Source organism: Perissodus microlepis, chromosome 1 (genome assembly GCF_051167445.1).
Source record: "Perissodus microlepis isolate ML-2025 ecotype Zambia chromosome 1, ASM5116744v1, whole genome shotgun sequence".
Classification (NCBI taxonomy): domain Eukaryota; kingdom Metazoa; phylum Chordata; class Actinopteri; order Cichliformes; family Cichlidae; genus Perissodus; species Perissodus microlepis.
Window position 1 is genome coordinate 31211845 of NC_140461.1, and position 27393 is coordinate 31239237.

Below are 27393 nucleotides of genomic sequence, written 5' to 3' on the forward strand. Positions count from 1 at the left end.
CTATTGTTGCCGCAGGAAAAAAATAGAAAAAGAAAAAGGGAGACAGAAAAATGGCGGACCTCAGGAAAATCTGCCCGGAGTCTTTGCCCTGCCGTGTCAACTATTCGCGGAAAACGTCGCTACATGGAAAGCTTTTCATCCTCCTGTGTATACTTGCAGTGGACTCCGGAGGGGCTACGACCCACTGGGTTGTCACAGAGGACGGAAAAATTCAGCAGCAAGTATGACAGCTCATTGACCTGCTAACGCTTACGTTTGGCGGCTAGCTTATGAAGCTAACTATTTTTCATAGCGCCGACTGTAACGTAACTGTAGTACTTATAATAATTTAACTCGGTGCGACTCATTTGTCAGCTTGAGCAACTGTGGATTTAGAGAGAAAGTTCCGTGGATATTAAAATCCCGATTGTTTGACCAAGTGGTTAAGCTTTATCAGACTAGTTCCTTTATCTTTTGGTTAACCGGGTCAAGATAAACACTTATATTTTTATGACAGTGTGTATGCCTCCCTTGGAAGGCGCTTGCAGATATGCCAGAACGTCAGTGGTGTTTGGTGCCGACTATAGACAGGGACATTACGTATTTATGTTTATGTATATTAGGAGCGTCTGACAAGACGAGTGTGCGTGTGTGAAATTAACAATCGGGCGCACTAGTTAAATCAATGACTCCACACTATCTGAATGTTGTCATATCAGAGATTAATCGATTGCCCAAGTCTTTTTCGGCCTAAGTGAGCGAAGCTAAGCACGTCGGTCACGATCGCGCTGTTTGCTTTTCAGGTGGACTCCCCTTTAAATCTGAAACACCCGCACGATGTTGTAATCTTCATGAGGCAAGAAACCCGCGTTAACTACCTCAAGAAGCTGGAGGTGGGTTTACCCATTTATTCTTTCATTCATGCTGGTCATTCGCTGTCTTTACATTTTTTGAATGTCCTGTTTTGACAAACACTTTGTTAAAACAGACCGTAGTTTGTGTTACTACATTATTAAATTAAATTCAGTCGTTTAATTTAAGATCCAATTCCAGTTTCTCATGCCTCACTGCTGCCGCCTTTTCTAATTGTTGAGCAGAAGCAGCTAGTGGCACAGAAGATTCATATTGAGGAGAATGAGGACCGAGATACGGGTTTGGAGCAGAGGCATTACAAGGAGGATGCAGACTGTGTAATGGCTAAGGTACCCCTGGGAGACCTGGATCTGTATGATGGCACTTATGTCTCATTGGAAAGCAAAGACATCAGGTCTGTGCCATTATTTTGCTTTTAAATATGCATTTATGGTTTCTGCTCCTAAATAACCTCACGGTCTCTTTGTGATTATGATGAAATTGTCATCTTTTCTTCTCCTCTTTTCTTTCTAGACCTGAAGACTACATTGATTCCAGGTCTGCTCTACCCCCAGATCTAGAGAAGCCAGACTGTGGAAAAGTGTTTGAACTACCTTATAGTATCCATGCTTTCCAGCACCTCAGGGTGAGTAGACGCCAAGCTCATCATCTGTTGTGAAGATATAGGGCCGCTTGATGACAAGTGTTATCTGCGTGGCTTTTTTATTTCCCAACAAATATTTTGAAATGTTATCCTGAACCTAACCTCTGGAACTGAATTGCAGAGTTGCATGGAATTACATGGCAGTTCTTGTTTAATTAGGCTTTAAGCGAATTTTACACTTAATTACTAGAAATGGACCAACTGACCAGCCAGGGACTGGAATCTGCTGTTTTCCGACATGCTCAGCTTAGATCAGCCAGTCTGTCTCATGTGGGTCTGATTATGAGCCGGTCTGTTACACAGATGAATAACGTGAGCAGCCTCGTGCTAACATGTCTTTAACTAGAATTTATTTACTGTGAGTGAAGACGCAGAGTTTGCTAAAATAAACAACAGACCTTATTAGACACTTGAAGCACCCTCACCCAGCTGTACTTAAACATTTTAAAGAAGCTAACAAAGGCAAAGAGGCTAAAGTTAAAGCCATCAAGAGCTCAGAGCCAGCCAGCCACAAGGCAGCAGCCTCAGTATGAGCAAAAGATCATAGGAGCTATGAGGGAAACTATGCTGATGAGTAAAAAGGTTCAAGGTCCTGGTGATTTTCTAAGCACAGTAGAAAACAATGTAAGTAAATGGCATTAGATTTGTTATATATATTTATTGCAGCTGCTTTTGTTTGGGTAGGTCAAGCATGACAGGTATAAGTGGATGTATAGCAGCTCATTTAGGTTAATCATTTATGCCTCTTTACAATAACTGAGCAACTTTCATTCGTGTCATTGAGAGAAGATCCTGTAACTTGGTCTGGGGGAAATTGGTAAAGTTTAATCATGTCTTTTATGATAATAACATTTTTATAATTGATTTTTGCTCGTATATGCTGCCACTTTTAGTTCTTAGGAAAAAAAATCTAAATCAGCAACAATCGTTTTCGGCAGGCCACGCTTAGAATAAAATTGGTATTGGCCAAGAAAATTGCATCAAGTGTATTTCTGTTAATTACTACTGTGCCATCTAATACAGTTCAGTATAACATAACATACCTACAGTTTTGGATTTTGTTAATATGAAAATGGTGATTATTTATTTTTATGTCATAGGAGGTGCTGATGCCACTGTTGTTTGTTTTAAACCAACCCTTTGTTGCAGTTTATCTACAAACTTACTTGTATGATGTTTGAATTTAAATTTCTCCTTGAATCCAATATCAAGACGTTTATCATTAATTAGGTACACACTGATCTAGGTTTTTCTAGTTCCAATATTATTCCCATACATTGGAAAAGAGGATTTGTACTGATACCAGTGTTAAATTAATAAGCTGTTTTTCACACTGCAAAGAGTAGACTAGGAGTCCTTTTTTATGCGTAAGGAGACGGTAGTAAATGAACAAGAAACAACAGGACCAATTTAAATGACATGGAAAACATGTATTTATAGTCCATCTGTCTATTTTCTTAACTACTTTTCCAATTCATTGTCGTGGAGTGGATGTAGGTTATCCCATTTGCGAGAGAGCAAAAGACAGGGTACAGCTTGGCCAGTCCATCACAGGGAGACTGATAATTATTCACATCACATTAATCACCACTGTCCTGTACCCGAATATGCAAACTTCACACAGAAAGGCCTCATCCGGCCAGTGGATTCAGGCCCTCTTGCTGTAATGTGAAGGTCATAACCACTGCACTGTGTCAAGCTTGTATTTATGTTATTCACTTTATTTGTTTTTACAAGTCTCATTTTAGGTAATTGTGAGAGTCTTTACTGCAGACTGCTGTCAAATGGGGTCACAATAGTAGGGCTGGGCGATATGGCCTAAAATCCATATCACGGTATAATTTGAAGTATGTGCGGTAACGATATATATCGATATATATTCAGGTCCCAAAGTCAAACAAACACTGCGGCATCACTGAGAGTTAAAAACTGTCTAAATTCTTTTATCTTTAATAAAATGATCAGCGTTTCTGCTTTACCAGGTGTAACAATGTAGTTTAACATCCAGGCATCTATGAAAACAGAATTGATTAAATTCAACGGAGAGAATTCAGCATTAATGAATCAATGGTACGGAAGTGGAGGTAGTGCAGTTTTCGGCTTTCCCCATGTCACTACCGATCCGTACCAGAAACCCAATCGGTACCACGCATGTGCAAAAGGTGTCTACTTCCGGCCGTTACGGGTCAGAGTATCTGTTAAGATGTTAACAATAATAATTATCTCTTAAAATGGTTGCAATAATGAAACATTTCAATATAATGTAGACAAAAATGAAAAATAAAAAGATAGTTACGGATCAGTACTCCCCGATCCTTACTGCGCATGTGCAAAGTCGGACCGTACAAATCGTGTCTACCCGATCCGTACTGCACATGTGCAGATTTTTATTTTTCTTCTTCTTCTGTTTCATTTAATGGCAGTTTACTCCCCAGTGTACGAGGATACCGCCACCTGCTGACCAAGCAAATGAACCGTATTGTAAACTGAAGTAGCGCCATTACAAATGCATGTTTAATTTGATTTAGTGATAGTCGAGTGTGTTTATGCTTGTCTGTGCGGAGAGGATTGTTGGAATAGTGATGATGATGTTCGCTATCACTGTCAATTGTCAGTAAACACTTAATCTGGCTGATGAATCTTCATGTGACACATTCTGCGCCATTCTTCTTATTTTACGGCGCTGTTGTTCAATCGGGGGACGCTCTTTGTTGAGGAGAAAAGCATGAATTTGTTTGTAAATGGATTATCCGTTGTTTAAATGTCCTGGGCAGTTGAAAAGGAGGCAGAGCTGTTGAGAAATGCTAGGAGCTAACTGGGCGCTAACCGTGTCACTCAAATACATTAACTGGGTGGCCGAGCAAGATGGCGGCATGAAGAGGAGTATTTTCTCGAGCTCTCAGCACTAGAATGTTATAAAGCAGTTTTATAGCACCTATTTGACGTATTTCTAGCTTCCAAGACTTTTTTGAAGATCAGCTCAATAAAACCTGCTAAATCTGAATCCAAATTTAATAACAACAACATGTCGAAATCTGTTCAGAAAAGGCTGAGTAACTCGGGCAAACCACATGCAACTAGCATGCTAGCTAGCGACCATAGCTACATGAAAGAAATGGATTGTCAGCAGATGGTTGAAGAAGAAATTCCACCACTACCAGTTATGCCTTCCAAGCCTCCAGTGGCTAAAAAACCAACATTGTCGACCAGTCACTCTGATGGCGACTCCCTGAAAGCTGATGCAGTCAACACTTTGATCAATCTGATCAACACCAGAAGTGACGCCATTGAAGAAATGGTAGGAACAGTTCGTACGGAATTAAAGGACATAAGTGATAAGATTATGGTCATTGAGAAAAACGAATGGCTTACACAGAAATGTGACGAACGCGTCTCTGAAGTTGAACGCTACAACCGCCGTTGGAACCTGAGACTGTATGGGGTACCGGAGTTGGAGAAAGAAGATGTGCGCGCAAAAGCGATTGAGATATGCCAAACGGTTCTGCCAGCAGAAAAGGAAAAGCTTCCAGAGGTCTTAGACATCGCTCATCGAGTGGGGAAACCAAAACAAAATGACCCGAGACCCAGAGGGATCATCATCCAGTTCATCTCAAGGAGAATTCGTGATACTGTGTGGAAAGCTGCCAAGAACAATACTTTCCTTCAAAATAATCATCTGCGGTTCACTGAAGACCTGACGAGAGAGGGCAAAGAAAACTGACTGAAGCTGTGGCCCATTATAAAGAAAGCACGTGAAGAAGGGAAATCTGCTTACTTTGTTGGAGGTCGAGGCTTCGTGAATGGTGCTGAAATTCACACATAAACTCTTCAATATTCCCTGACCCTCAGTTCTTCTGCAGGTCATTACATATGTCAAGTCATAAAATATAATGATTTAGTTTTAATTGTAACTAACATATATGGGTTTAACACGAAGCTAGAAAATGATCATTTATTTTTGATGATTGAAAAAAAAATATCTAGCTGGTTAAATAAATTTCCAAATGCAAAATTATTACTAGGTGGAGACTTTAACTGTATTATGGATGCTGAATTAGATACATTTCTTCCAGGACATTCGAACAGAATTAATACTACATTGAAAGCTGTTATGGTACACCTAAAACTCACAGACATTTGGAGATTCAAATATCCTCAGTCCAAAATGTTTACTTGGTGCAACAATTCTAACTCGAGACATTCAAGGATAGACTTTTGGTTAGTTTCAGAGAATTTTGACAGCAATAGCATAGATGTAGGTGCATGGCCTTCTCCAGCAACAGATCATAAAGCCATATATATTAAAATAAATTCAACTTCCCTAATTCCCTTCCCTCTGTTTAACTTCCCTTCTAATTCTTCTGTTATTAAATTTACATATTGGAAACTCAACAGCTCATTATTACAGAAAGACGATGTGAAAAAGGATCTTAAAGATCTGATCTCAAACTTTTGGTCTATAGCTCAAGAAAATTTAAAGTATGGAAATAACTGGGAATTATTAAAATTTGTAATTGGCAAATATTTAAGGAAGGTTGGCAGCCTTAATGCGAAATCCAAAAGGTTAGAGGAAGAAAATATAATCTCTCAAATTACACAGTTATCTAATAAACAAATTGACACTTTAACTGAAGAGGATAAATTGAACCTTGCTAAATTACAAGATAAATTAGATAGTTTATACTCAGCCAAAGCAAAAGGAGCCTTTATCAGATCAAGATCTAAATGGCTTGAAGAAGGTGAGCGTAATTCCCATTATTTCTTCAGTTTAGAAAAGAAACGCTCAAGCATAAATAATATTAGCAAATTATGATAAATGGTGTTATAACAGAGGATTACAGATTAATCTCTAAACATTGTAGTCATTTCTATAAGGAACTTTATAGCTCTACATTTTCTCAGGAAGCTGCAGATCACCTCTTAGAATCGCTGAATGTTAAATCTATCAGCCAAGAAGATTCTATATTATGTGATCAACCCATTTCATTAGAAGAAGTCAAAAATGGACATAGATGGTTTGAAAGAGGAGTGAAAGAAGCCATCTATGTCCACTGTGAGCGACCATCTTTGAACAGAGGCGGGGGTTTACGACACCAACTCTCTGCCATCTATAATCCAGTTTTGAGATCCCTTCCCAGACGCCTTAACGCCCACTCACATCCTGGGCCATCTGACCTCAGGAATTCGCATGATAAGGTGGGGCCAGGTTTCACAATGAACACACCCGAAACTCTGGCTGATTGGGACCCACACCCAGTTTCACACCTTGGCTCAGGCGATTAGAGGATCATCAGGGGGTCCTTTTGTCCCTCTGTGGGGGGATACTCCCACTAGGTTTATATCTGGGACTCTCCACCATTTGACCTTAGAACTGAAGAAGCTTCTCGGATGAGAGGTGAAACGTCTTCAAGTAACTTAAAGAAGTCCAGACGCTTTTCTTTGCAAGCTCCTTTGACTACGATGACCTGGATGACTGAGAACCTTCACAGACATATTGGTTTCAGATATTCTTGATTATTCTCACCTCATAAATTGCAATGGTTTCATATTATTTTTAGACTTCCACAAGGCCTTCGATACGGTGGAGCATGAATTTATATTTCAAGCTCTAGATAAGTATGGTTTTGGCACTTACTTCTCTACAGCGATTAAAACATTATACCATAACAGTAACAGCAGTATTAAATTAACAAACGGCACTTCACCCAGATTTAACATACAAAGAGGGATAAGATAAGGCTGTCCCATTTCTCCATACCTGTTTTTGTTAATTGCCCAACTATTGTCTAACCATATAAAATCAAGCAATGTAAAAGGTATATCGCTAATTGGCAAAGATTTACTCATAACACAGTTAGCGGATGACACTACATTATTCCTAAAAGATGAATATCAAATCTCTCTTGCTATTGAAACAATCTCCATATTTTCCAGAGCTTCTGGATTGTACTTGAATATTCCTAAATGTGAACTTATGGCGATAAAAGAATGTTCGAAAACAGCTTTGTGTAACATTCCAATAAAACAAGAAGTTCGTTATTTAGGTATCATAATAACCAAAAACCAGGAAAGTAGAATCACTCAAAATTTCTATCCTATTCTAGAGAAACTCAAACACAGATTTAATCAGTGGCTCTTAAGAGATTTGTCGTTAAAAGGCAGAGTATTAATAACTAAAGCAGAAGGTATCTCTCGTCTTACATACGCTGCATTGGCATTGCACCTTGATAATAAACTCATAAAAGAGGTTGATAAGTTACTTTTCAACTTTATCTGGAAAAATAGGACACAATACATTAAAAAAACAGTTCTTATGAACTCATATGTCAATGGAGGACTTAATGTGTTAGATTTTAACACTTTAAATAACACATTCAAAATAAATTGGTTAAAGAATCTAATTACTAATCCTAATTTGGATTGGAGTTAGGTGGCACTGAATTTTTTCCTTTCCTGTAATTTTGATATTGATAAAATTCCTATAAAAATCTCTGCTTTTCATCGTCAAGCTTTTTTAGCATGGACTCTTATTTACAAGCATAACTTTAGTCCACACAGTTATTATCTGGAATAACAAGGATGTTTTATTTAAAAGAAAATCTCTCTTCTTAGATAGTTGGTTTAGGAATACCATTGTTTTAGTCAACCAATTATTTGATTCAAATGGTATGCTTTTCTCCTAAGAAGAATTTTGTTTACATTTCAGTTTAGCTATAAATCGTCATGATTATACAAAAGTATTTGGCTCAATACCATCAGGGGTTTGTATGCTGTTTAAGAATCAACCTAATATCACTTCATTCCACAGGCCATTGGCATCTCCTATACAAACTTATGTTGGCAAGATTTGCTTTTCTAAGCAATCTAAAAACAACAATAAATCTATCAGATCTTTATTTCAGAGTAGCATAACCACGGTACCATATGTAATTTTTTTTCTGGAACCGGTTGTCAGATGGTATTATGTGGAACGAAGTTTGGAGACTCCCTAATCAGTTTTTAATAAATCAACAAAATTAAAGATATTTCTTATAAATTAATACACAGAGTTTATCCTTCTAAAGATTATCTTCAAAGCAAATTCAATTTAGACATTGATACAAGCTGTAGCTTTTGTAAAACTTCCAAGGAATCTACTACACATCTTTTTTGGTTTTGTAACCTTGTGCAAGATTTCTGGCAGAGTTTATGTGTTTTTATCTCAGAAAATGTATTTAAAGGATTTGTACTGTTTTGGAAATATGTTTTATTTGGTCTAAACAAAAACCAAAGACAATTCAACTTTGATAACAGATATATGATTAACTTGTTAATTTTAATGGCTAAATTTCATATTCACAAGTCCAAATGTTTAGGAAGACATCTCTCTCTTTTTATGTATTTTGTTTGTCTATGGTATGCAATTTTTTTGTAAGTACAACACCATTAATATGGTACTGTTTAATTCTATTTTGTATTGCACTGAGGTTTAAATAAAGGATTGAATGGGGGAAAAAAAATACATTAACTGTCGCAATGTTGGCAAATAGGGGAAGTGACGTAAGATTTGCGCATGTGTGGTCCCGATCGGGTTTCCGGTACGGATCGGGTAGTGACACCCCATATTCCAAAAGTGCTTCGTCTCTTTGCTATTACTGTCGCCCGGCATCATTTGCAGATGATGTTGTTTGCAGCCGTTGCAATGCTTTCGACCAAAACCGGCGCCGCTTGATGACACCATCGACATGCGCTATCGCGGTATAGTCAAAATCTCTACCGTTGGCCAAATTTATATCGTTTCTACCGTATACCGTTTATACCGCCCACCCCTACGCAATAGTTTCTACTTCATCTGCTCCGGTGATTGGTGTACGTAGGACTGGGCGATATGACCCAAAATTTATATCTCGATATTCTTTAGCTGGATGGCGATATACGATATATCTCTAGATATTTTTTTTTAAAGCCATAAAGTAAGAACAAAAAGAGAGTTCTTACTCAAAGCTATATATATATATATATATATATATATATATATATATATTATTCTGCTCACGTTCTGTAACTTCTGTCGGTGCTGTGCTTTTGGAAACCGGATTTCCCAGAGGAACCCACCCGAGGGATTGATAAAGTTTTATCTTATGTACAAGAAAAAATTACTCAGAAATAAATTATCAGCATTTATTAAATAATAATGCTCCATAAATAAAATAAAACAATGTTGTTTTTGTGCATAACAAAAAGCTCACAATTGTGCAGTCAAAATGTAATCTAAAAGACGCTGAGCAGAATAACAAAGACAGACAGATTTCGCAGCTGTGTTCTACTGTGTGACTGACAGCCTTGAGTTTGAAATCCTCTTTGTAACCGTGTCTCTTAACAGGTGCCATTTGTGGTCCTTATACACACACAGTACGGTAATATTACGTTGAAGCAGCGTACGTACTATGCGAGGCTCCTCGGCAGCCGTAATGCTCCAACAATCCATCAAGCGGTGCAGCTTTTGTAGCTTACCAAAGTCGTACCAAAACATTTCTTTTTGAAAGGTTTCTTAGCGCTGTGTACCACATAAAATCGGTTCGCGGTCAGTAAGCACAACCAGAATTCATACATAAGGCGCACTGTCGATTTTTGAGAAAATGAAAGGATTTTAGGCGTCAACGCGTTAGCCTGGTTAGCTCGTTAACGCCGTCCCGCCCCACGCACGGGGCGATCCGCGGTAACTCATTAACAGAGATTTATGTTAACGTTACTGCAGTTATGGCGTTAACATCACGCTGACAGCACTACAATAGTAATCTCCAAATGTTTTCTTTTTACCGACCAGCTCCTCTTTGATAGCTGCCGTGTCCATCCTGTCTTTGCCTGCAGGTGAAGCGATGGGGGAGGGGGAGTTGTGTTCAGTGAAGGAGAGAGGCGAGGCCGAGTAACGTTGCGTAGAGACAAAAGTGGACGAAAGAGAGGCAAACTTGCGGCTCCGCAAGTATAATTATAGCGTAACATAGACTATATCGATATAAACGATATTGTCACATCTCATATCTCGTATAAAAATATATCGATATATTTTTTTTAAAAAATCGATATATCGCCCAGTCCTAGGTGTAGGGCACCAAGGAGACTTCAGCCTTTATGCTTGTTTGATCACCTGCTAAAATATGATCTAATTGTCTTCCCCTTCTCTCTCATCTAGGGTGTACAGGAGAGGGCAAACCTGACCTCCCCACTTCTTTCTAAGGAGGATCCTATTTTTAGTTCATTGTCTCCTAAGCTGGGTCGGAGTGCTGACGAGGTGGGTCATCGCATCCATCAAGGCTTACTGAGGGTAAGGGTCTCTGTGAAACATTTACTCAGTATACTTAAAAACAAAAAAAGTGACTGTTTTTGTTTTTTCCTTTGGAGTTGGTGTAGGAGTATGATATAAGTACTGGCAAATGGTCCAAATATAATTTTTGCACGTCTGCTTATCTAAATTTGTTCTGTTCAGATGATTGGTTTATGACACCCAAATATTGAAGCAATAGTCATTCTGAATGTAAGGCCAGACACGTTCTGAAGCACAGATTATCAGTGAGTCTTATTAAGGTTACTGAGCTCTGCTGTCCAACGCAACAATATGAAGGAGGAGGAAAAGCTAAAATTCTGTAGAACCTTAAAAGTTGGCAGTTTGTGTATTTCGTAAGGCATAAAAAAGACACATAACTTTAGGATTGTGTGTTTCAGAATTCGTCGTCCTGGGTGCTGTACAACATGGCGTCATTTTATTGGCGTATGAAGAATGAACCTCAGAAGGCTGTGGACTGCGTTGTGCGCGCTCTGCATTTCTCCCCAAGGTACTGTGAGGATCGTCAGATGAGTTTTGCGGTAATATTTATTTTTTTGCGTGCGAGTGGTCACAGGTGTATCTGTGTGTTTGTTGTTCCTGTAGGCAGCACAAGGATATAGCCCTGGTTAACATGGCCAACATCCTACATCGTGCCCATTTTTCAGCGGATGCTGCTATCCTCGCCCACGCTGCCCTCGACCTTACCTCAGACCTCTTCACCAGTCACTACACTTTAGGCAACATTTATGCTGTAAGTTAAAGGGAAACCTTCAAGCCACAATGAATGCTCGAGTCTTTAAATCTTGTTTTATCACAGCATTTCCTGAATTTCACTGTAGTTAGGTTTCAGAGAGAATCAAAATCCAGCTATCAAAATCCTGTTTTCTTACGGACTAGTATTTTAGAAAATTTCTGACTATCAGTGGATTTACAAGCAAGGCCTGTAAAACAGTTTTCATATTTACGGGGAGTATCAGTATTTTACAAAACGTATTTTTATATAACACTTCTCTTTGTGTCCACCAGACTTTTTATCAGTGTACTAGTCTGTACATATTTTTAGTCTGTTTATCGTTCTGTTGTGCTCGCAAAGCGTCGCTACATGAAACAGGTAAGTCTGACCTCTGTTGTATCTGTCGTGCTTTATGTGTCCTCTTCTGTTGCTGTCTGACTAGATGCTTGGGGAATACAACCACTCGGTGCTGTGTTACGAGCAGGCACTGCAGGCCCAGCCAGGCTATGAACAGGCCCTAAGGAGGAAGCATGCTGTGTTGTGTCAGCAAAAACTGGAGCAACGCCTAGAAGCCCAGCACAGGTACACAAGCATTTTAACACACTCTCTAAGTGATTTTGGTTGTGTTTTTGTTTTTACTGTACATTTCTGTTACTGATAATGCCAAAGAAAAGCCTTGCAATGAAAATATATTGTCATTTGCTGTATGTCGAGGTTGTTCAGTGATTACAAGAAATACGCATAGACCTACCTGTAGGGAAGTCAAAATATGTGATTAAAATAAGTGCAGAGCTGGCAGCCAATGGACTATTTTTACACTTATCCATGTCTACCAACTGTCCTGTTTTTCCCCTCTTTGTTTTCTATATTTGTAGGTCCCTACAGCGGACACTGAATGAGCTGAAGGAGTACCAAAAGCAGCATGATCACTACCTTCGCCAGCAGGAGGCGCTGGACAAACACAAGCTGCTGCAGGAAGAACAAATCCTGCGCAACATTATCCATGAAACCCAGATGGCCAAAGAAGCCCAACTTGGTGAGATGCCACATACAGGAATTAAACGAGAACAGAACAGGAAAGAGAACGTTTAGAATAGTCATGAGATTATTGCAAAGTATTGTAATCACACAGTTCAGTTAATGAGTTTTGCAGCAAATTACGTTCTACTTTGGAGAAAGCTAATTGCTTTATCAGGTCAAAAGATAATATGAGGAGCCTGTGCTGGCTGTGGTTTAGCTTGTTACATACTAAATTAATGTGCATTTTTATAATTGTGAAAAAGAAGCGACTTGTTCAGCCAGTTGTTTTACTGCAAACTGATGTGTATCAGTTCTGAGGAGGGCAAAGTTTATTACTTGGTTTCACATAGCAGAAGTGGTAAAGCTGTCAAGGTGCAGTAGAGATGATTGTAAAGTTGTGAAACTCATAAATGAATTCAAGCATGAATAAGCAAATTCACAATATGAGCAACTCAGCAAGATGTCAAGTCACATTATTCTAGGTTTACACATGGTCCCTTTAAAAAAACAAGTAGGGTTTAGTTGGGGTTAGGTGCAAAAACAGGTTTGGCTGTAACGTAGACTACGAGGAAACAAATTAAACAAAACTTTATCTCGATCACAATTTTGGCTCCACACAATCATTTGAATGCGATCGAACGATATTAAAAGTGTGTTTTCTGTCAGTACAACACCAAGAAAAAGTAAATTAAGCACTTGCTAAATCGTCTTGATGCATTCTCCATCATCCAGGTAAGTAAATCTCCAAAGGTTGATTCTGTTCATCTGGACGTAGCGTTTTCAGTGGGAGAAACGTTTCGTCACTCATCCAAGTGACTACTTCAGTCTCAGCTGACTGCAGGTCAGCTGAGCACGGAGTCAAGGAGGCCATTTACGTGAAAAGGGAAAGGCCATCTCTGAATCGAGGAGGAGGCCTAAGGGTACATCTTTCACCATCCTACAATGCTGTGATTGCAGCCATTCCCCAACTCTCTGTGAATGGTACTCATGGCCATTGATCAGTGGTCTTTGATCAATGGTTATGAGAATTTGCATAATCATGATGAAGGAACTGACCTCCCAGCCCATTGTTCCTTCAGTGGGCTGGTTTCAGCTGTTATTCAAAGGTACTGTTTATAAGATTGGGGAAACCTGCAGTCAGCTGAGACTGAAGAAGTCACTTGGATGAGTGACGAAATGTTTCTCCCACTGAAAACGCTACGTCCAGATGAACAGAATCAACCTTTGGACACTTGCTAAATCAGTGTCTTACCATTTACCTGCATGTGCCACAGCTGTTTACTGCAGCTGACAGCTTGAAGTTTCCTGGACTATTCAGGAGACTATTAAACAACATTAAAATATAGATTTAAAGCACCATGAAAATATCTGACACTGCAGAAGCTGAAGGGCTTGTGCCTTAAAGCTGATCATCATCCCAGTGCTCGGGAATACTTTGGAATTGGTGCCAGTCTGAACAAACGATTTGCCAAGAGAGCACTAGAGTTGTCTGTGAACCACAAAGCAACATAGTCATTTGCTGTATGTTGAGTTATCCGGCCACCTGCAGTATAATTAATGCATGTAGACCAAAAAACATTGTGCAATTGTGAATCTTCCAAAATCAACTCCGATGTCAATAAAAGCGAGCCTTGCAGCGCATCAGCGTATCCAACCAGATCATAAAGACATTTGGTCATGAAAGTTTTTGCTAGGTTAGGTGTTAGGTCAGGCGAATAAAAACCAGATATTCTAATTAACAGGAATATAGCGCAGTGTATAAAGTGAAAGCAGTGCCATGCCTGTTTAGTTTTCTGTTTAAGTTCTTTTTTTTCTTTTTTTCTTTTTTTTTTACAATTTATGTTTGTTATTTTTCTTCAAAGAGATGCGCTTAATTCTGGCAAATTAGAAAGACCGGTTTTATTTTAGTCTGTACATTAGCAAGAGTGTCACACAATACGAATATGAAAATAGGATTTTGTTTACATGACAGCAAAAAAAGATTTCTGTCACTAAAATCAATGAATAATCATGACAAATAATTGTGATCTCAATTTTTAACAGCATTTTGGTCATAGTCATACAGCCCTAAAACAGTCCTTAGGCTCCTCTGAACGGTGACTTCAAATAAATAGTTTTCTGATAAGTTCATATTCTAAATTGCTAGTTACGAGTCAGTTATTGACGTTGTTGGCTTCAACACACTAAAATGCTTAGCTTTAGGTTCTAAGATGGGACTACGCTAACTCACTTCCCAGTGGCTCAGTCCCTCTTTTATAGTCTCCGAGTGTTTAGAATAGCATCTGAGACTTTTCCATCATGTGTGTTTCAGGGAACCATCAGATGTGTCGGCTGGGTCAGCAGCAGCACAGCCTCTACTGCCCGTTTGACCTGCCTGTGCGCTACCACCGGGGTGATCTGTTTGAACATGTTCAGTATGTCCAAGTGAGTCTTTGGAAAAACTGTTTATAAGAAAATGTAGACATCAAAATGATAAACGCTGACCGCCTTCTTAGCAGATGTGCACACTATTGAAAGTATGTTTAACAAGTTCATCACAAGAGGTTATTCTAGTCTAAAAGCAATGGCATAATCTCTTCTTTTCTGAATGACTTCAGGGATATCACTTGTTTGCTATGAAAAATCAGTTCTAGTGTACAAAAATTGTTCTATTCAGTTGCAGTTAGTGTCCTTGCCAAAGTGACTGTTAGATGTGACAAAGAGAGTTCTTAACTTAATATGTTAAGAACTGGTGGATCAGTCAGTCTGCCTTTTTTTTAAAGTTTTTTTTTTTTCTTTCAAGTTAAGGCACAAAAACCATCAAACAGTAATGAAACTGGCTCTCAGGTTCTCATTTCCCCTGAAAGGAAAGACTAAGAATTACCTCTGCTGTACAGGAGACGTTCTCAGTCTCAGAAATTAACGGCACACTGTAATAGCTGCACACGACTACATCCCCCAATGATAAATTTACATCAGTCACTCTGTAGAGAGCTCTTGCGTACGGGTAGATGTGAACACTCTAACACTGGCAAATGCATGTAAAACTCAAAACATAATTTGCATTTAAAAAAAATTTTCACTTACTGCATAAAATATGTCACAGTTTGAATGTCATCAGTATTTTTCTACAGTGTAGAGAATATCAAAACCAATGAACAATCCACGAATGAGCATGTGTGTTCAAACAGAAGGACAGTGTTTCTTAGCCCAGGGTTTTTGTTTGTGTTTTTATAGACAAACAATTTAAATGCAACGACACTGTTGTGTTCTTTCTACAAGAATAAAACAAACATTTATTTATTGAGTCATTATTTATGAAGAACCTTGTTTTGCTTTGTGTTTCTGTCTTTGTTCGTAGTTTGGAGAAGAGGTGTCAGTGGCATCCAGTGTGGCACTTGTGTCAGAGCGCAACTCAAACCAGACGGAAGCCAGCCTCCAGCTCCACCCCACTGTGTCTGGGGGCCAGGATCCCGCTGCCGCCCTCTGGGGCAGCCATCAGGATTACACAAAGGCAGGCTAAACCAATTACATGTTTTTTGTTTTTGTTTTTTGTTTTCTTTTAATTTTCTTTTTTTTCACAGGTGAAATCTGTGACTGTAAATAAAAACAAACAAAATAAATAAAACTAAATAAAACTCTTGCAGTGCTTAAACAAACTTTAAACAAATTGCTCGAAATGAACTTAAACTCACCATAGTACTTACAGCACTGTGTGGGAACTGGTGGTTTACATTTGGCAGACAAATTTAAATACTGAAGAGAAAATATTAGACTTGTAAAATAGTCACGTATAGCCTGGATAAACTGGATAACTAGAGCATGATCATGTTTTGAATAATTAGAGTTACAGGAAGTGTGTTTGTGCTGTAGGACTTGCAGAGGATGTTGTGGCCTCAGAGGTCTGACTGTGCCCATGAGTATCCAAGTGTCCCCCCAGCTCACCTGCTGCCAACCTACTACCTTTCACCTGAATCACAGGGCATCAGGTCAGTACAGATTCCTGGATGGACACATTTCTAGTGGTAGCAGCATAGATGTATTAGTTTCACATTCCTCAGACGGATCCACAGGAATGCAAAAGAAACACGTGTTCAAAGAGCTTTGCAAAAAAAAAGAATAATGAGTGAAATATGTCTGCTTATGTTTATTCAGCCCAGTGGCAACTCTTCTTTATGGGACCAGCAGTCTTTCTGGGACAGTAGGTCTGCCAGACTGTGGTCCTGTCCCCCAACCATACCCAGCCCTTCTGCCTGCCTCACTAGAGTGGCCCCTGGAAGAAAAGGAGCTGCCAGATCCTTTTGCCTCTGAGGTATCTGTCTGTCTATTTGTACACGTGCGAGACATTTGCATATGAAAACAACCACTACAGTCATCTTGTGCTTGTGTGTGTGTGTATTTTTTTTTGTGGCAAAGACTATTCCTATACACATACTTCTGTCTATGTATATAGATACTGCAGTTACGTAGTGGAGGATGGACGCTGGACCAAATTGGCCATAGAATTGCTCAAGCCATGAAACAAGTAAGGGAGCTCCTCACACCCACACAGGTTCTGATCGTTACTATGTATCTTACCATCTGGTGTATAAGCCTAAATCTGTATAGAGTGCTACAGAATATGTTTATTTTTCTCTAAATATAGTTTAGATGAACCCTTTACTGACTCAGTGTTCCTGCAGTCCAACTTAAGTTGTTGAGCTCACAAGAAGTTTCCATTATATCTGAAGTCTGATTATGAATAACTAGTCACTCCAAATAGCTCCCAGCTCAAATTGTTTGAGGCCACCTTAAGCTAACCTAAGTTTGTTTTGTATGTATAGGCCACTATACCCCGCTGGCAGGTCCACAATGAGGCAGCTCTATTTTGGCGAGCCAAAGGCAATGGTAGCCGTGCCCTGCAGTGCCTGCGCCAAGCCTTGAGCTCAACTTCGCCTTCCCATCGCCACCTCCCTCTCGCCAATGCTGCAAACCTGCTGCTACACCACGGCCTAAGCACCCACGCACAAACACTGCTGGAGTATGCATTGGCACTTAATGCGTCAGAGGTAAATAACCTGCTGGGTTATGCTATTTCAGTATGCTGTACAAGTAGTTTGTTTAGGTGTGCTTTATATTTTGGTTCGTGTTGGAGAAACGTATTAGCTAACACAAACGGTATTCATCACATCGCCTTGCGTCAAAGGAAACAAAAACACGCCTGTTATCGTCTTTACAGCACGCTGCGTTGTACTAGACTGAAAATCCCAAATCAGCAGTAGTGTGGTTTTTTTTTATTGACTGTGCTGAATGCGACTTAACCAACAAACTTCTGATGAACTGCACTTTTGATGTCTTCACAGAGCACCACTTTTCAATTACTGGGATCAGTAGTGTCATTGTGCCATGTCTGAGCACTCATCTCAAGGTGGTTCTAGGAACAAATGTCCCGACCACTGGACAACACATTTCAACATGGCAGAGGAACCTAGGAAAATTTAAAACCTCGGTGTTTGCCTAAAAATGCGCAGCATCTAGATGTTAGACTCATTTTACATTCTGGGCCACATATAGCACGCTTTGATGTTAAGTGGGACAGACCAGCAAAACTCGCCTTTCTGATAGTCTAAAGAAGTTTAATCACACATTTAATCCTTAAAATATTTTAATATATAAGAAGAAAATGCAGTTTCAAAAATATATCTCGAGTTTTATATATGATAAATAAATGCTGCTTTAAATTTCTTAAATTGCAAGAAATCAGTATGAAAAACCAGAAGAAGTTCGGTTAGGTCATTGCGCAGACTGTTATTTAATGTTATTTAAGTGTAGTATGAATGGTTACAGTGGAGGTGTTTATTAGAAGGAAAAGCTGTAAAAATGTGAAAATACAGTTAAAAGTAGGGCTGCACGATTAATCGTTAGAAAATCGCGATCTCGATTCATACGTATGTGCGATCTCATTTCCAAATGACAACGATTTAAAAAAAAAAAAAAAAAAAAGACGAGGACGATTGTACCGCATTTTGATCCGGGACGTAATCTGCATGAAAACAAGCGCTCACTCTTCCTGCTCAACAAATGACAAGGGCGGAGCCTTATACCACGTGATACAGAAGCTGGCTGCTAAAATTGGCCGGGAAAAAACAACGGAGAGCACGTCAGGGATGACGAGCAAGTGACTGGAGAAAATCCGTCCCGGTCAACCACCCAAACATCAATAACAGGAACCTTGTACAGCGCTTCCCTATACCCATCGAACTCCCGCAGGCACAAAGAAATTACGGAGGCTATTACTTATCACCTGACCAAAGATATGGCTCCCATCAACACTGTGCAAAACGAGGGATTTAGGAAAATGATCAACACCCTAGACAAACGCTACACGGTGCCGTCCCGCAACTATTTTTCTATTGTTACACTACCTGCTCTATACACGCAGTGTCGAGCAACAGTGGAGACGGAATTTCAAGCAGTACAACATTTTGCGGCAACCACAAAATGTGCGACATTTGTTGTTTTTATGTTTATTTATTGTTTTTATGTTCAGTCTCAACTGTTACGAAGTTGATGTGCAGTTAATAAGTGCAATAAATATTTATACTGGAAAAGAAAATCGTGAGAGAATCGTGATCTCAATTCTAAGCAAAAAAATCATGATTCTCATTTTATGCAAAATCGTGCAGCCCTAGTTAAAAGTCAGATATTTTGTGCCCTTATTCACATTTTCCAAAACTGCCAGTGGGCCAGAATGGAGTCTTTGTCTTTGGCAGAGCTGATTTTGGCCCTTGGGCGTTATGTTTTGACCACACCCAATCAAGAAAATGCCATAGAGAAACCACAGACTAAATTTGATAAGGAAAATTTCCAATATCATTCTAAATCAAGCTTTGCGGGTAAAAACTGGTTTATGCGTGTAGAGAATTCTCATGCTATAATAATTCAGGAACCGCAGGTCAATTGTGTTATATGTAAGCTGGAAACTGCAGAAGTGCTGTTTTACATGCATGATTTAAAAAAAAAAAACAACAAAAAAACAGCTCCTCCACAGATAACAGGAACAATGTTCATTATCACGCACATCACCCACCATTTAATTTCACCCGTCTTGTCTTGTTTTTGTTTTTTTTTCCTCCCTCAGCCTCACACCCTGCTCAGCCTGGTGAGCGTACACTTGGCCCAGGGCAATGTGACAGGTGCCCTGGCCCTGTTCCGCCACATCCTGGTCACGGCCCTTTCCTCCTCTTCCTTCACGTCCTTTTCTGGCTGTGAGCAGTGCCGTAACAGTCTACCTCTGCTGCGTTGTCTTCAGTTCTACCCCTCCCTTTACAATCTCTCAAACCGACAGTCCTGCTCAAGTGAGTAACTTGGGGGGGTGGGGAAAAAATACCGCCTAGCTTTGTTTATTTGTGGGTGGGTGTTTTTGTTTTTTTTGTTTTTGTTTTATTTTTAGTAGAATTTTCTGTTTTGCTATTTAGTTATGGAGTGTGTCTAAAATGATGAATTACAGTACAGATTCAGATGATCAGCAGTGACCTAGTTGAAAGTTTTGCATGACAAAATTCAAGTGGGAGTATTTTAAAGAAATCTTTGCATACTAAAAACAAGATAAATATTTATTCAAAACTAATAGTTGCAAAATGATAATGTTCTTAAGTTGCTGAAACCCTGAAATATCTGAAGTTTTGTAAAATGAAGAACTGTTGGGTAATCTCTTTTAAAAGCAGAGCTTTATTGGGCGACCAGAGAAACTCATTCTCTGCCCACTGGCTGTGTTTTTGTTTTTTTTTGTTTTTTTTCCTGTATTGGTTCACAGCACGCTGAAATGCTGTAACAGCCACTTGAGCAGAATCTGTCACATCTAATTTAAGGGTTTTCGTTTTATTCGGTTGAATACAGGATTAAACATTCCCAGTAGTGTTTAATGCGGGAATGTTTGAATTAATCAGCAAATGTGATAGCATTTATTAAGAGCTGGTGAGTCTAAATGCATTTATTAGAGCTTTACAAATATTTATTTTTCTATCTCTATGAGCTGAAGTGAAATTTAGCCTCGGACTCATCTGCTTTGGGCCTTACACTCACAAACCACCTCGTGTTGCTCTGCCTGAAGCTGTGTTGTTGCTGTGAAAAACTGCTTGTATGTTGGGTTTCTTTCCTGTATTCATATCAGTGGGAGTGGAGAGAACAGTGCTTTGAAGTGAAGAAATTTTTCCACTCAATAATTTAAGCTGCAGAAAATAGCTGATGCCAAATTTAGAAGGGACTATATTTTGTGCTCTAAAGTTGAAGGTTGCGTCCATAAAGCGCACACCAAATGTCTGAGGTTGCTTGAGCCCTTACAAAGCACATATCTACCATTTAGAGTTTTCAATAAAAATCAAATGTACTAAAAAAAAATAGACTTATAGTAAAAGTTTGGTGATGACTGCTGTCCTTGTGTTTTAGATCTTGTCAGGGGAAGAACTACAGTGAGCTAGAAAATAGTGGTGCAGAAACAGCTGAGGTCTCAAACCGGTGTCCCTGATAGATAAGATCCATCGGTTCTTCTGGCTCCCTGTTCTGGCTGTTGTCCATGCAAGGCCAGCCCAATGTGTACATGTATGCACTTAAGCACCCAATGAAAAAATAACATTTGAATTATGTGAAAGATTTGAGGTAAAATTCATAGCCAAACATTATATCAGTCAGTTTACAGCAGTGTTGGTCAAGTTACTTGAAAAAAGTAATCAGTAACTAATTACTGATTACTTGACCAAAAAAGTAATCCAGTTACTTTACTGATTACTTATTTTCAAAAGTAATTAATTACTTAGTTACTTTAAAAACACGATTTACAACCTGAATAGGTGATAAAGCGATAGATCTTTCAGCCCAATTCTACTTTTTCTGCATAATCCATCATACAAAATGTAATCAAATGGAAAAGTCTCCTTTTAAAACTTGTTTTATTAGTTTTAATCTTTTAACTTTATGCATCAAGCAAAAATTTAATTATATGCAACATTCTCTGACTGGAAGAAATTTGTTTAATATTTAAACCTATTTTCTGCACATTCCAGCACATAAAATAATTTTTTTGTGTGTGTTTACACTCACTCTTTCAAATAGATGCAAGTAAAACACAGCAGAAAATAAATAAAGTCAAAGACTAGCGGTCCTTTTGCTCTATTTTCACCTGTAAAGCAGGAGTAGGGTAAGCGGAGGTTTACCCTGGTGCAGGTGTGCCGCCCGCAGCGGTCAGTGGAAGAATCCGCGAGTTTCTCTGTGAATTTCCCATTACGTCGTTGCGCACTCGGTGCTTGCTTGGAAGTTTAGGGTGTTTTTTCGCTGTAAAAAGAGGTTTTCTTCCCACGCACAACGGATGCTAATGTTTTTGTCACTTTTTATGGAATCAAACTCAAAGTAAGGTCAGTACTTCCACGCTTTAAACGCTGCACGGTCATACTCTCTCCCGCACTCGATATATGATCCATTGTTGATCTGCACACAGCTGTTGTCACAAATGTCGCACTCGCTTACGTCACTGTCATGAGACATTCTCGCAAAAAAAATCACGGTTTTAGTAACGCAGTAACGCAGCGTTCCTACGGGAAAGTAACGGTAATCTAATTACCGTTTTTGCAATAGTAATCCCTTTCTTTACTCGTTACTTAAAAAAAGTAATCGGATTACGCCCATCTCTGGTTTACAGTAGTTACCGAACGGCTGCCAAAGACCTACTAGTACAAGAAAGAGAACCATATAACGTGGGGGAAAACATGTAGGCTTCTTCAGAGGACAGTGAGACAGTAAATGGAGTCGATACGTAGATTTTGAACTGACTGATTTTTTTTTTTTAAAAACCCAAAAACAGACACAGTAGCTGTGTTTTCACTGTTTGAAGTAAGTACGACAGAAAATTGTTTCCAGTGAGCTGCAGTGCAAAATCTGTAAGGCTGTGAGCTAAGGTTGAACAATTATCACATGATATTCTGGATAAATGTTAAAAGAATAGCAAAAAAATAACCAAAATTATTTCATAGTTCTCCACCTAAGTGGGGGAAAATACTTTTTAAAAGTTGTATTAGCTAAAATTACTGAAGCATAATGTCTAAATTGATAAAAAATATTTGCAAATATGCAAAACCCTTACATAATAATCCATTCATCATTGTTTAATTAGTCTGTTTTTGTGCATTTGTGTCCATTTTTGTCAACCATATCAGAATAGTTTTGTAGTTTCATTTTAACTGCATGCTTTTTGTGGTAGCGTTTGAAGTAATAAGTGAACCTCCCATTCATAGTTGATCCGGAGGGCACTGCCTGCATGGCTGAGGAGGACCTCGGCCTGCAGCTGGAAGACTGGGAGGGCAGTGAAGAGAAGCAGGACGCACCGGCCATTTCTGCCATGGAAGACACTCTGCTCTTTGAGAGTAAGAATTTGATATGTGGCACAATGAAGCAGTCAAGATATTATGTCTGTGGCACTTCAGCAAGGATGTATTTGGTCTAAATAATTCTGAACTTGAGATTCTGTCTTGTGCAGTTTGGCATGTGGCAAAAATGTGTAGTGTAAGTGTCACAGACAAGTGAGATTTAACAGCAGTGGAATACTTTACTACATTTTACTGGCTTTCAGGTTCCCATGGTCTACTTTGGGGTGTCCTATCGTTTTTTCTTGTTTGTTTGTTTTGGGGTTTACATGCTCTTTCTTTCCTGTTGAGCTAATGTTTCGTAATCCTATTCATTCCTTTCTCCGCACCATGCAGAGGTCATCGTGGACAGTAACGGCTCAGATGAGGCAGCCGGACAGCAGCAGGCTTCTCCTTCTGCATCGGCAGCGGCAAAAATGAGCGCTTCTTTTGGAGATGGAGGAGAAAAGGAGGAGGAGGACTGGCAGCTGAAGGAGGATCTGATGGGAGCCTTTGAGGGTGCACTGGATGTCGGTGGGAAGCGAGGTGACCTGCGAGGTATCCGGGTGCTAAAGAACGACCGCGTCATGGGTGCTCGTCCTGGTAGTGGGCCCTGTTTTGGAAATTGTGAGGATGACGAGGGAGCAGAGTGGGTAAGTGTGGAAGTTCACTGGTTTTTAAATGGCAGAACTGAGTTTGAGTAATCCTTGTACCTTAATTGAGTATTACTACTACTTATTGGTCTTCAGATCACTTTCCAAGTAAAGCGGGTCAGAAAGGCTAAAGTGGATGGGTCAGAAAGTGTTTCCACCTCTGATGACAGCCATAATGGGGACTCACTGCCTGGGGGTCACTCTGTTTTGGAGATCAGCGGTCCAACTATCCCATCGCCCGGTCCTTCAGGTAACACATAAACCTTTAGTATTAACTGACAACATCACGCACAGAGAAGTGTCACTGTATTTTTCTTTTTCTTTATTCTTTGGACAGGCCGTTGGAGAGACTACACAAGTCTTGGCTGGCCAGGGCCAGAGGAGTGCCAGCGGATACGGAGGGTGGACCTCACCACTGTAGCTAGCACTTGGTTGGCTGTTTCTGCCAAGAACATTGAGTAAGGCTCTCACTGTCCTGAATATGTTTTTATCCTGTATTTATGAAGTTCTAAACAGATTCAAAGAGGATTTGTTTTATTGCCATATCGCTGTGAAAGCAGGTGGCAATTTCATTTTTAACAGAACTTAGAAATGCATTTATAAGAAATAGACAGCTGGATAATTTATTTTTATTTTCTCTCCACTCCCTCCCGTCAGCATCACAGAGCACATAGACTTTGCCACTCCACTCCAGGAGCCAGCTGTTGAACCTTTATGCAACGCCAACCTAGCTGCTAGTATGCACACCCTCGACCACCTGGCAGGGGTAGCCAATCGTGCCGCCATCCATTACACTGGGGAGAGCCAACTGCGTGAGGTATGCTGAGGCAGAAGCCGGAGATAACAAGAGCCAACATATAAAATAAATGCAAACAGCACAAGACTGGAAAAAAGTTCCATGCTAAGGTTTCCTTTACAGAAGGATTTTTCTAAGAGCAAATAAGATGAACTTAATCACATCAAAATTAATGTCACTACATTGTAGTCTTCTCATCCAAATTGTTGACAAGCTTGTATATCACTCTTTTTAAACTTAAAAGTTTCAAATTACCCTTAAGTGGGGGAAAACACACAACATTTAATAACAATCTCAGAACCTTCTTAAGAAATAAAAACACAATTTTGTTGTGTTTAACTTGATTGACAGGATTTTTTTAAACCCATCTTTTTTACAGTAGCTCATAGTGTGATTTATGTCTCTTCTTTTCCAAACCCAAAGGTCCTGCAGAACCTCGGCAAAGATAAGTTTTCCCCACAGTCCTTTGAGCAGGTGGGCACCCGCATCGCTAAAGTCCTGGAGAAGGTAAGGACTCTCTGATGGTCCAAGGCAATTTAAAAAGAAGTTTTTGCTTTAGAATAATAGATTTTTCTACCTACTATGACTTGAATGTACAGCAAGTCATGTTCATATATCAGGAGAATACTGTTTTACTGTGATTACCATTAGACTAGTATTTTAATAAAGGAAAGATGTCTAAAAATATATTCAGCTGTATAAACATCTGATCACTGGTCGTCTCCTTGGCGCTACAGCATGTTATTCAGAATATCCTTCGCTTTAAGTCAAAACTGAATCTAGCAAATATAAACACCCCACTGTGAAAGTCAGTACTGTGGTTTATTCACTTCTGGTGGTTTGTTTGTCCAGTCGGGCTTTATGATTAAACTCTCCAAAGTTTTTCTGTGAATATTATTGTACTTCTTTTGATAGCTGTACCATGCAACCAGTGCGACTAACACGGTTCATTGAGTTTTTCTCTTCTCTAATCCCTAAAACGGCAGAATCAGACTTCCTGGGTTTTATCCAGCATGGCTGCACTATACTGGAGAGTGAAAGGTCAAGGCAAGAGAGCCATTGACTGTCTACGACAAGCACTCAACTACGCTCCCCATCATATGAAGGCAAGTTAGGCAAAAGTTGTTCCCAACAGTGGTTTTCTTGTGAAAATGAAAAATAAATCTCTTTATATGTTTTTGTTTGTTTTTTCTCCCTCTCGTGACTTTTAAACCAGGATGTGCCACTTATCAGCCTGGCCAACATCTTCCAGAACGCCCGGCTATGGGAGGATGCGCTTACAGTGGCTCGCATGGCAGTAGAAATTGCTCCGCACTTCGTCGTGAACCACTTTACCCTTGCCAATGTCTATATAGCAATGGTAACAGCCACAGTCACACTTTTTTTTTCTAATAATCCATCAATATTTACTGATAGCTGCTCACCAGCATCATAGGTTGAAGCAGTGCTACAACACAATGTCAGGACATTTATCAAGCAGTGAACCACATCAAGTGTCTTTGCTTTCCTCATCACCAGGAGGAGTTTGAGAAAGCCATGCGCTGGTACGAGTCTACTTTGAAGCTGCAGCCAGAGTTCGCTCCTGCCAAAGATCGACTGAGAACCATTCAGTGTTACCTGCTCACCAAGAGGGAACGTCGTCAGCCCTAAACCACTCAGCCAGTTTAATCCCAGTAGTACCCACTGGCCATGCACACATCAGATAAACACTCACACACATACATGCAGACAGAATACACATCAGAAGATTGCAACAAACTTGCACAAAGTAAAAGTGTAAGAAAAATGAACTAAGTCAAACATGAGGTGTCGAGCTTTATATTCGGCTGAATCTTGAGTCCTTGTTTGTTTTTGTTTTTTGGGGTTTTTTTGTGGGGGTGGGGATTGTTTTTATTTTTATTTAATTTTTTTTTTAAAAAAAGGTCTAACCAATACCAAGAATTAAGTTTGAACTGTCATACAGTAAAACTGTAGATAATCTTAGCCCACTACTTGCAGGATTTTTGTTATGTCTCAAAATCAAAAGACTCAGACTCATTTTTGCAAATCAATTTTTGCATGATTTGCAATAAAAGTTGGACAAAACTAATGACCACAGAACCCACCTAATTCTCTTACATTATTTTATTTAAATTGAAGAAAAGCTTAAACTGTCTTTCTTGAAGACATTTTACTGCTGTTTAATATGAGGAAGTGGGATCTATAACAAAAACAAAAAAAAGTATATTGCTCTATTACGCTGAAGGATAATGAAATACTACTGCCTGAAAATGGTACATTTTAATCTAAAGTAATTGGGGATGATACAGTATTTGCTTTTGCTGACACGGTATGGAATGTGCTTTTCAACTCGAGTTTAAATGAGGTTGACTCGATTAATATATTCCCTCACTATTTCTGCTTCTTAAAATGGATGGGGACATTCAGTTCTTTTGCACTTTTTTTTTTCTTATAGCATTCCTATTTATATGGGACCTAAACGATTAGATTTTTGCGCCAAGCTACAAAAGACAGAAAATAAACTATGCTATTACATTTGCTTCTTAACTTATGGAAATCATCTGGCAGAAAAATGATATCTCATTGCCCATCTATAAAAAGAAAAAATAATGATTAAAAAAAAAACTGGAATCTGTATTAAATGTACAGTATTAAAGGCAGTGTGTGGATTTCACTTTGTTTCTCTGTGTCATTTCTTTGTTTCACTGGAAAATAAAAGCATAGGGGAGATTTCATGATTGAAAACTATGATAATAAAGACAAGCTCAGCATTCTTTTTTTTCCACTCATGTAATCTTAAAAAATTGCCAAGTGGTGGCGCTGTTTGAATTTTTTTTAACCAACTTTATTTCCCAACATTGTCTCTCTCTTTGCGAATCCCATTAGGACAAAGTTAAAAGTGTATCTTGCAGTCAAAAAGAAGTTGTATTAGCAGTCATTTATTCTATATTGCCAGATCTGCTACTCAAATACCCAAACCTGTTCCTTGGTTATCGTACCAATACATGAAAAATGATAAGTTAAAGTTAAATGCCTCTTG

At 39.2% G+C, this 27393-nt stretch overlaps 1 protein-coding gene across 1 annotated transcript; it reads left to right on the plus strand.

The window, feature by feature from the left end:
* The first annotated feature begins 13 nt into the window (after nt 1–13).
* ttc17 (tetratricopeptide repeat domain 17) lies at nt 14–27027 on the plus strand. Its single transcript, XM_084949813.1, has 25 exons — nt 14–221; nt 783–872; nt 1077–1246; nt 1366–1477; nt 10668–10799; nt 11198–11307; nt 11403–11550; nt 11975–12114; nt 12408–12568; nt 14864–14976; nt 15893–16045; nt 16405–16520; nt 16687–16843; nt 16985–17056; nt 17355–17579; nt 19652–19868; nt 22797–22925; nt 23262–23557; nt 23654–23807; nt 23895–24015; nt 24215–24374; nt 24777–24860; nt 25340–25459; nt 25570–25713; nt 25872–27027. The coding sequence occupies exons 1-25, from the start codon at nt 51–53 to the stop codon at nt 26001–26003; spliced, it is 3627 nt and encodes a 1208-aa protein (XP_084805939.1). The 5' UTR covers nt 14–50; the 3' UTR covers nt 26004–27027.
* Nucleotides 27028–27393: the final 366 nt, after the last annotated feature.

Coding starts and splice junctions, on each gene's coding strand:
- ttc17 (XM_084949813.1), top strand. CDS start 51: ATGGCGGACCTCAGGAAAATCTGCCCGGAGTCTTTGCCCTGCCGTGTC. Junction 17,057..17,354: donor TTGCTCAAGCCATGAAACAA/GTAAGGGAGCTC, acceptor TTGTATGTATAG/GCCACTATACCCCGCTGGCA. Junction 19,869..22,796: donor AAACCGACAGTCCTGCTCAA/GTGAGTAACTTG, acceptor TCCCATTCATAG/TTGATCCGGAGGGCACTGCC.